Source organism: Acinonyx jubatus, chromosome E3 (genome assembly GCF_027475565.1).
Source record: "Acinonyx jubatus isolate Ajub_Pintada_27869175 chromosome E3, VMU_Ajub_asm_v1.0, whole genome shotgun sequence".
NCBI lineage: Eukaryota > Metazoa > Chordata > Mammalia > Carnivora > Felidae > Acinonyx > Acinonyx jubatus.
Window position 1 is genome coordinate 31,562,355 of NC_069398.1, and position 10,946 is coordinate 31,573,300.

General features: G+C 46.2%; 1 protein-coding gene across 2 annotated transcripts in view; it reads right to left on the reverse strand.

The window, feature by feature from the left end:
* DAGLB (diacylglycerol lipase beta) overlaps window positions 1-7,571 on the reverse strand; it is a 36,675-nt gene extending 29,104 nt beyond the window's left edge. For both annotated transcript variants that reach the window (XM_027042256.2, XM_027042255.2), the window contains exons 1-2: window positions 7,372-7,571; window positions 5,511-5,662 (exon numbers count right to left, since the gene is read on the reverse strand). In XM_027042256.2, the coding sequence (XP_026898057.2) occupies window positions 5,511-5,662; window positions 7,372-7,466 (247 nt within the window). In that variant the 5' untranslated portion in view covers window positions 7,467-7,571. The remainder of the gene's footprint in view (window positions 1-5,510; window positions 5,663-7,371) is intronic.
* Between the last annotated feature and the right edge of the window lie 3,375 nt (window positions 7,572-10,946).

Genomic DNA, 10,946 nt, shown 5'->3' on the forward strand with positions numbered 1-10,946 from the left:
GCATATAAATGCAGAGGAGATGCAAGGAAATGTCTCACAATCAGAGTCAAACACAGTGAACGGCAGACCCTGGAGGGTGAGGGTGTTCTTCCAAAATGTGGCTGTCATGAGGCTGGACCTTCCCTAATCAAACCTCCTACATGGGACCAACAGCAGGATTTCATCAGAGAGGTTCTCAAATCAAAACTGGAAACTACCACAATATCAAGATTCTTCCCAACTATGCTACACAGATGACCAGGAAAAAGAGGACAGGTAGATACACAGGCATCAGTCTTCTGGGCAAAGATGAGCTCCACTGGTTCCAAATGCATCCTCTGCGACTGGGGGCGTTTCCTTTACAGAGTAATGTCAGCCAAAAGCTATATAAACACTGTCTTTCAGTACAAGTGACAGGTTAATCACCGAGATGCCTCCCGGAACAGAAGGGGCAAAAGAAATTATCCGTGTATCAAGAATAAAATTAACCAATGTGCTATTACAAAATATAACTAAGGTGTGCCTGGGTGACTAAGTCAGTTCAGGCGCCTGACTCTTGATCTCAGCACAGGTCTTGGTCTAAGGGTCATGAGTTCAGGCCCCGCACTGGGCTCTATGCTGGGTGTGACACCTGCTTAAGAAAATAAAAATAGGGGCGCCTGGATGGCTCAATTAAGCGTCCGACTTCGGCTCAGGTCATGATTCCATGGTTTGTGGGTTCGAACCCTGCATCGGGCTCTGTGCTGACAGCTCAAAGCCTGGAGCCTGTTTCAGATTCAATGTCTCCCTCTCTCTGCCCCTCCCCTGCTTGCGCGCTCTCTCTCAAAAAATGAATAAACGTTTTTTAAAAATTAAAAAATAACAATTTACATACATATACAAAACTTACAATTTACAGAAAACTCATCAATTTTGTGCAGGTAATGCATGTAAATGGTAAAAAGTTCAAACAGTTCAAGTAGGTACATAGTATTAAGCCTCTGTACCCCAGTCTTTCGGTTGTCTTCTCTTCAGGAAAAGGTAGCAAACTACATACAAGGTCCTATACCTCAGTGTATTGGAAATCACTCCTTACCTGTCCACAAAGCAGTCCCCATTCTTTGTAACATGTGCAAAGACCCAACCCATGGCCTAGTGACAGGAATGGGGTTTGTTCTGATCTTTCATACCTACAAATAGCACTGCAATGAACATCCCTACGAGGACATCCCCCCCCCCCATTTTTACTTACATTCTAGCCAGTTAACATACAGTGCAATATCGGTTCAGGAGTAGAATTTAGTGATTCGCCACCCACACGTAACACCCACTGCTCATCACAAGGGCCCTCCTTAGTAGCAACCTCTTGCCTCCCTCCATCAACGCTGTCTGTCCTCTATTGTTAAGAGTCTCTTAACATTTTTTTTCCCTTCCTATATATTCATCTGTTTTGTTTCTTCACCTACAAGGACTTGTCTTCACACGTGCAAATATATACCGCCTAATACACAGTGTACTTCCCAAATCTGGCTTCTGAAGTATACTTACAAACAAAACGAGCTGCTTATTTCTGCACAGCCTTGCCAACTCCATGTATTATGTGGGTGACTTTTTGTTATGGCGACTGAGGCTGAACGTTTTTAGTACATGTAAAAGTCACTTATATTTATTTTACTGTTTATGACATTTGCCTGTTTTTCTACTGACGATCAGTCTTTTTTCTTATTTATTATAGTAGGACCCCTAATACATGAAGAAGATTGGCTTTAAGTCTCATAGTCTCATATGTTACAATATTGTTTTCATTTTGCTTTTTTTAACCTTATGATATTTTTCTGAAATTTACTTAAGATATATATATTTTGATATTTATATATTTTGAGAAAGAGAGAGAAGGTACGTGCACACACGCACGCAGGTACAAGAGGGGCATAGGGAGAAAGAGAATCCCAAGCAGGCTCTGCACTATCAGCACAGAGCCCTATGTGGGGCTCAATCCTACGAACCGTGAGATCATGACCTAAGCCAAGATCCAGAGCCACCGAGGTGCCCTTAATAAGGCATACAATATTATTTGTAACACACTGGCAATTAAACTAACATGCTTTATAAAGTACTGTTTTTAGTTCGGTTGTGGTATCTCCAGCCACAAGTAACAAAAGGTTTAAGAACAGGAAGGACCTGTCCTGACTTCAGGGACTAGAAGTGCAGAGCCAAGACAGGTGTCACCGGCATTCTTGCTTCTCACGGCTCTGCCCTCCTTTGTGTGTCAGCTCATCCTAGGCTGTGAGTAGAGATACAGCAGGAATTCAGCAGCTTATCCATACACAGAATCACCCAGGGCAAAAACTGTGTTCCTTCTGGATCTTTCCTACAGGAGCAAGGAATTGGGTCACATGTCCACTGGCTCATCCATGAGAATCATTCCTGAGCTGGGTGGAGGGTCAGCTTCTCTGACACACACACTTCCTATGTGAGCGAGGTGGGGAGGAGGGGGTGTCCTGAGTAAAACTGGAAGAGGCTGCTGGACGGGCAACCTCCCTATAAGACACATACAACCAGCACATAATGCTTAACATGTACACCGACATGTTAAAAAAAAATTTTTTTTTAATATTTATTTTTATGAGAGAGAGAGAGAGAGAGGGAGAGAATAGGAGTGGGGGAGGGGCAGAGAGAGGCAGGGAGACTCAGATCAGAAGTAGGCTCCAGGTTCTGAGCTGTCAGCACAGAGCCCAACACGGGGCTCGAACCCACAAACTGTGAGGTCATGCATGACCTGAGCTGAAGTCAGACGCTCAAACAACTGAGCCACCCAGGCGCCTCAACCCGTTATATGTTTTCTGAGCCCTGACCATGAATGTGAGATGGTGCAGGCATTAAGCAAAGGCTCAGGAGGAAGAGCCTCAGTGAACATGGCCATCCATCACAGGGTGTGAAAGTGCCCTGACACCACCAAAAATATCAGGAAAAAAATATTTAAGGGGGAAAAAAAGCTACATTACTGCTTTAAATCTGAACCTCCTGATATAGCTGTACACTTGGTCTCCTAACCAGAATATGACATGAACAGAAAGGGCAAATAAATGAGATGATGCTATGGGCACCTGGGTGGCTCAGTTGGTTGAGTTTCCAACTTAGGCTCAGGTCATGATCTCACAGTTCATGGGTTTGAGCTCCACATCGGGCTCTGTGCTGACAGCTCAGAGCTTGGAGCCTGCTTTGGATTCTGTGTCTCCCTCTCTCTCTCTCTCTCTCTCTCTCTGCCCCTCCCCGACTCATGCTTGGTCTTTCTCTCTCTCTCTCTCAAAAACAAACATTTAAAAAAATTTTTAATAATTTAAAAAACTAAAAAAAATAAAAATAAATGAATAATAAATAATAAAATAAATGAGACGATGCCATAGCTGAAATGACACCAATCTAACTACTTCATCTTTCAGAAATTCAGACTTCATTAAAAAACTCTTTAGTGCTGGGGCACCTGGCTGGCTCAGTCAGTAGAGCATGCAACTGCTGACTGCTGAGCTAAGGGTCGATTCAAGATCTACGTTGGGGGTAGAGTTTATTTCAAACAAAAACAAAAACACAAAGGTACCTCTCCCAATGGGGAATTACACAGATCACAAAACTGGGACATTCTTCATGCATTCATGTTTCCAGGGCCATGCTGAAATACCCAGAGCTCTCTTTCCTATACATTTCTCTAGGAAGTGGGCACAAGCCACACTCCTTGGTCGTCCAAAACCCTATGGTCCTTCTCATGAAACACTTGGCCACTGAGCGACCACCACCTTTTAAGTTTCAGTTGGTCATTCCAAACCATCAAGATCGTGATCCTGCCACCCAGTTTTACCATCTTCATTTTGAGTGTGTAAGCATGCCTCCTGCAGCCCCATTCAAGCAACGATGAAATGCACTGGAGAGAGGCACACCATACATCCTTGCCTTTGATACTTCCTAATGCGCCACACTGCTTGGCTCATCCTGTGAGCCTAAGCAATCATATACGGAAGGTTCCCAACATTTTGGGTGAAGTGACTAGTAAAAACCCTAACACACAGAAAAGAATTATCACTTAAACAAAATTTTTGTTAATCTTTATTTATTTTTGAGAGAGAGAGAGAAAGAGAGAGAGAGAGAGAGAGAGAGAGAGAGAGAGAGAGAATCTGAAGCAGGCTCCAGGCTCTGAGCTGTCAGCATAGAGCCCGACGCGGGGCTTGAACCCACAGATTGTGAGGTCATGACCTGAGCCAAAGTCAGACACTTAACCGACTGAGCCACCCAGGTGCCCCAGAAAGAATTATCATTAAGAATAGACAGGACTCTTGGGGCGCCTGGGTGGCGCAGTCGGTTAAGCGTCCGACTTCAGCCAGGTCACGATCTCGCGGTCCGGGAGTTCGAGCCCCGCATCAGGCTCTGGGCTGATGGCTCAGGGCCTGGAGCCTGTTTCCGATTCTGTGTCTCCCTCTCTCTCTGCCCCTCCCCCGTTCATGCTCTGTCTCTCTCTGTTCCAAAAATAAATAAACGTTGAAAAAAAAAATTAAAAAAAAAAAAGAACAGACAGGACTCTTGGAGTGCCTGGGTGGTTCAGTCGGTTAAGCAGCTGACTTCAGCTCAGGTCATGATCTCACGGTCTCTGAGTTCAAGCCCCGCATCGGGCTCTGTGCTGACAGCTCAGAGCCTGGAGCCTGCTTCGGATTCTGTGTCTCCCTCACTCTCTGCCCCTCCCCTGCTCCTGTTCGTGTGTCCCCCCCCCCCCCAAAATAAATAAACCTTAAAAAAAAAAAAAAAAGGAACTGCAAATCAAAACCACAATGAAGTGCACTAGGATGGCTATGCTTGAAAAGGCAGACAATGAGAAGTGTTGGTGAGGATGTAGAGAAATGGAAACGCTTCATAAACTGAAAGAAAAATGGTACAGCTGCTTGGAAAACAGTCTGGCAGCTCCTCAGAAGGTTAAACACAGGGTGACCACATGATCTAACAATTCCACCCTAGGTATGTCCGAGAGACACGAAAACTTCTATGTACACAAAAACATGGATCTGGATGTTCATAGCGGCATTATTTATAATAGCCCAAAAGTGTAAAATAACTCCAAATGCCCACCAACTGGCAAACGGATAAGTAAAATGTGGCATATACATTCAATGTAATTAACATTACTCAACCATAAGAAGAATGAAGTACTGACACACTAAAACATGAATCAACCTTGAAAACATGCTAAGTTTGGAGCCAGACCCAATGGCCACATGGTGGATGATTCTACCTATATGATCCAGAATGGCCAAACCTACAGACAGAAAGCAGATACATGGATGGCTAGAGCTGAGGAAATCCGGAAAAAAGAGGAATGATTGCTAATGGGTATAGGATTTCTTTCAGGGATGATGAAAATGTTCTAAAACTGTGGTGATGGCTGGACAGCTCTGTGAACAGACTAAAAATCTTTGACCTGCACACTTTAAATGGGAGAATTGTACAGTATGTGAATTATATCTCAATCAAGCTGTTAAAGAACAGACAGCAAATACAAAAGGCTTTACCTTTCATGCTGACACATACGATGGCTGTCAGGGTACATATTATAACTGCTAGGAGGACAATAAGAACAATCAAGTAACTGCTGAGGAGGACACCGCCAGCACAGTCCAGCTTGCCTCTGTGCAGGAGGTACAAAGTCAAAATGCCAATCCACCTGCCAAGAGATAGGGAGAGTCAGAAATGGAATCCAAGGAACTACTCTGCAAAACATAACAGAAAGAAATAAAAGGAGTTAACATTTCTAAAAAAATTTTTTTAATATTTAAAAATAAAAATTTTAAAGGAGTTAACATTTCCCCAAACAAGGTGAAATTTACTTTGGACTAAAATTTTCTTCGATAAAAGATCTAAAAAAAATAATAAAAAATCTACTAAGTCAATTAAAAAGTATGACTTTAAAAAAATTAGCTTTATGCTTTCTGTGCCTACATGACTGCCCTTATTCTATGCCTGCTGTAATTCATAAGAGGTATTTAACGCCATACGCAAACATACTATGAACTTTTGAAAAACAGCAACCCCATAATGACTCAGAAAGATGCAACCGTAGGAGCACCTGGGTGGCTCAGTCGGTTGAACATCTGTCTCTTGGTTTCAGCTGACATCATGATCTCGTGGTTCATGAGTTCAAGCCCCGAGCTGGCAGTGCACAGAGCCCGCTTGGGATTCATTCATTCATATTCTCTCTCTCGACCTCTGCCCCTCTCCCACTCAGGTTCCTCCCCCCCCCCCCCAAATAAATTAATGAAAAAAAGAAAATGCAACTGTAAATCAACAAAGTACATGCCTGCTAAATTATTAACAAGACAGCGTTTACTCCTGTGTATTAACGAGAAATTGACGCATTGTAATCTGCTGTGTGATACAAAAGCAGCAGGCAAGAAGTTATCCAAAGACCATCGATAGTGAACGCTGATAAGCGTGAAAGGCCAAGTATTACGACTTCCAGATTTCAGTGCAGCACTTCAGTGCAGAATAACAATAAAAGGCAAAGTAATAGCGACCGGTCCCCAGAGGTATTTCAGCAAAGGGCAGAGCACCCCTGGCAAGAACGCTGTATTAAGGATTCAAGCCCAGAGGTGGAACTGAACTAGATAACATCTTATGCTTCTGTATAAGACTTTGGGTCTGGAAATAATATTGGGAAATGATTTCAGAGGCTCGGCTCTGGAAATTACGAAACTACTGAGAAGCGACTTCCAATATTTCGTGTTTTTGTATTCCTTTCCCCTCAAGAATGTGTTTTTAAAAAATTACAGTGGTGCTGTTTTATTCCCTGCTCAGACAGGTTGGGAACAGACCTCAGGAGCCCAATTCCAGTTCCCATGGGTTCCACACTTGGAAAGACGAGAGGGTACATATTTCCCGAGCCTGAGCCTGACTGCTCCTCATGCATGGACCTCGGCCACAACCGGCTCGGGAACGGCAGCCACGCTATTATGTTCCATCTTTCCTCTGGCGGACAAAAGATGCCCTGCGTTTCCAGGCCGAGCGCCGTGATCATGCAAGGGCTGCTCCCCGGCTCCAGGAAGCGGAACCGGAGGTCACGGCCTTTGGTCGGGAACGACGTTCCGGAGGCTCCCAGGGCCAGGCCTAGGCGCCGCACGCGACGGGCGCCGGTGCCACGGGACCCACCTGGGTGCCCCCGGGCCTGGCCGACCCGCTCCGGCCTCAGGGAGCCCTCCGTGAAATGGGTAGAACGGCAGAACCCAGGTCCTCGGCGGTGGGGAGGCCCCGATGCGGGAACGTGGGGCCCGAGTCGGCGCGCACAAACCCGGCGACACGGACGCTACTCCCGGACCCGCTCCCTGCGCACCCCGGCCGGCCGGCCGGCCGCCAGCCCACACAGCCCGCCGCCCTTACCACACCACTCGCAGGGACAGCTCGAAGAACCCCGGGAAGACCAGGTCGTCACTGGCGATGGCCCAGCGCCGACCGAAGAGCACCATCCCGGGCATGGCGGAGGCCCCGCTGCCCGGCCTCGGGCCACCCTGCCGCAGGCCGGCGGCCACTCGAAGCCCCGCGCTCTCTCGGAACCAACGCCAAACTGACTGCGACTCCGCGCAGGCGCACGCTAGGGCCCGGCCCGGCGCACGCGCACTGAGCCCCCTCGCAGCAGCGGGACGCTCCGCGCCTGCGCAGATACACTGACCGGGAGGACTCTGGTTGGCTTGACAGCTGTTTTTGCACGGGCGGGAAGTCCATTCTGACAATATTCCCATTTTGTAGGTAAGGACTCTTCAGGCCCGGAGAAATTGCCCTCCCCACCGAGATCCACGGCTGTTAGTGGCGGATCTGAGGCTCATCCCAGGTCTGTGGGCTTCCAGGCGTGTGACCATCGATGCTCCCTGCGGTCAGGAGTGCCGCGTTAGGACGCCTCTGAGTTCCGGGTCTGAAACCACCTGGCGGCTCGGGGCTGGGGCGTGGGGGTGATAGCCTGATCCGCGCCCCTTCCCCGCGAGCAGGCGGTCGCCTAGTGGCGTGGTTTCTGAGCACTTAGCACCTCCACTCTCCTCCACCCTCGTCCCAGCCTCCTTTGCCTTATGCCTGGTCCGATCTCATTGTGCCCCCTCATTCTGCTGTTACTCCCCTCGCCCCCGACAAGGTATTTCCCCTGAATACACTTTGTACGTAACATTGACTCCAACCCCCCACCCCCACTCCGGAAAGGTTTTTCCCTGGTAGTCACACATCAAGTCTGTCAGTGCGTGATTGTATGTCTCGCTGGGTTTGGGTTACCATTCTCTCTCTCCGTCACCCTGCTGCCTGCCGCCTTCCCCAACCCCCAAATACAGCAAGTTCATTGTCGCCCCAGGGCTTTTACATTTTCTGTGTCCTCTGCCAGGGCTGCTCCCCCCCAGGTAGTTCCATGTCTCTCTCTCAGTTCATTCAGGCCTCAGCTCCAGTGTCCGGGTCTCAAAGACGCCTTCTCTGGCCACCTTATCTAAACAGTTGTACACCCACCTGCTTCCATTCCCTTACCCTGCTTTAGTTTTATCTCATAATAATTACTCCGTGACACTGCACCATGTTTGTTATACCTCTCTCCTCCCACCTTAGGGTGTAAATTGCATGAGCAATTTACCCTGTTCATCTTGTTGACTGCTGTGCACGTGATAGAGCACATTACAGGCACTTACTAAATAGTTGATGAATGAATAAATAAATTCATTAAATGTCAAGATTTTCGAAGTCTGAAGTTCCTTCTAAAGGGCAAATTTTCAGGGTTAAATATAAAATTGAAATTGTATTGATGATTGTGGAAATCATACAGAGATTGTAAATGGGGATGTTACAAGGTTTCCATAGAAAAGAGAACTATTCATTATAAAACGAGTACTTGGTGTGGCCAGTGACTTAATCAGAGAGGTCAGGGAGGACTTCCCTGAAAAAGATACTAAAACGAGATTGGAGGAAGAGTAGGAAAAGAGGATGATTCTGAAGTTAGAGAGGCCTGTGTCTATGATCCGAATATTCTCAAATGTAATACTTCCCTTTTGAAAGCAGGATTTGTAAGGCTTAGGAGTAAGAAAATTCTTCTGTATAAACTTTTGTTAGTAAAGATAAGCTGTCAACTTAATGTTAAGAACAATAACAACCCACAAAACTATCATTTCAAAGAGGTAGTGTGCATATTAAAAAACGTATTTTGGGGCGCCTGGGTGGCTCACTCGGTTGAGCATCCGACTTCGGCTCAGGTCATGATCTCACAGTCCGTGAGTTTGAGCCCCGCATCAGGCTCTGTGCTGACAGCTCGGAGCCTGGAGCCTGCTTCGGATTCTGTGTCTCCCTCTCTCTCTGCCCCTCCCCCGCTCATTCTCTCTCTCTCTCTCTCTCTCTCTCCCAAAAATAAATTTAAAAAATTAAAAAATAAAAATAAAAGTAGCAAGTATGTCCTGCTATTTCCATATAACATTCCATTGGTTGAATTAGAGCTATTTTATTTTTTAAAGTTTATTTTGAGAGAGACAGAAAGCACGAACAGAAGAGGGGCAGAGAGGGGGAGAGAGAGAATCCCAAGTAGGTTCCATGTGGTCAGTGCACAGAGTCTGATGCGGGGCTGGAATTCACAAACTGAGATCATGACCTGAGCCAAAGTCAGACACTTAACTTACTGAGCCACCCAGGTGCCCCAAATTAGAGCTATTTAAAAACATTAACTTGGAGAAACAGTGATCTTTACTTTCACTTTTCCAAATCAACTGATTCATTTCTTCCACTATTCCTTTAGGACTTAATTTTCTTTCATATGAGTAAATCCCTGTCCTGAGTAAAATGAATACCCTTGCATTTAGACTCTGTCAGATGGGTGTCGGGCAATGTTAGCTAGGTGATCTTTCAGGAATTTGGACAGTTGTTTTTCTAAGGCCTTCTTGACAGCCCTGAGATCTTCAATTCTCAGAATTCCAAGTAAACTTAAGTGACTTTTTTAGTTTCGGGGCACACCAGTTTCCCTATTACACAACCATTAATTGTCTTAGAACCCTTATTAGAGGAATAAATACGTTGCGTATTTCCATTCTGTTTTGGTAATAGAGTCAAGTGTAGTGTAACATTTGCCTGAGACTTTCACCTTTAAAGTGCTCAAGGCGATCAGAGTGCCTGGGTGAGTCAGTTGGTTGAGCATCCAATTGACTCAGGTCATGATCTCACGGGTCATGAGTTCAAGCCCCGTGTCGGTCTCCGCACTGGCAGCCTGGAGCCTGCTTTGGATTCTGTGTCTCCCGCTCTCTCTGTGCCTTCTCCACTCATGCTCTGTGTCTCTCTCAAAAATAGATATTAAGAAAAAAAAATATTTTTAAATTAAGTGCTCGAGGTGAAACTAGGAGTGGAGACCTGGAATATTCTAATGTTGTAAAAAAAGTGTCCCTGTCTTTTTAAAAGATTAGTGCTATATTATGCTGCAACTTTCTTTAAAATCCAATGCTAAGAGGGAATTGTTTCAGAATCAGTAGGAGAAATACCCACAGCACCTACACAAGACGCCGCCACGCTACAAAGGCTAACTCAGAGGGGTGAAGGGAGTGTCCCCTGTACTGAGCAGGGCGCGTTTCTTGCTAATTCCACATTCAGTCACTAGAGGGCGAAGTACACAGGAGAAAAAAAAAAAAAGCCCACGTGGAGCCCCAATTCAATCAGCCCTGGTTAGATGGCACTCAGGTGGTTTGGGGAAGGTACTTAAGAGTCAAGGTCTGCAGATGCATTGCTCTCCCAACAAGGGCAAAATTGACCAATGTTCTCAAATAGGCCCCAGGAACTCCTGCCAGAAGTGGTTTCCAGCCAGCTTGCAAGGCAGCTGTCCCCAAACTAAGCACAATGGGAGGGGAGCAGGGGGTCACAGAGGTGCTGAGCACTTAATGTGTGTGCCTCAAGTTCTATTTTGAGCTTCACAGACATGGACTCATTCACACCTCACAAAAATCCTACAGCAAGAGTCT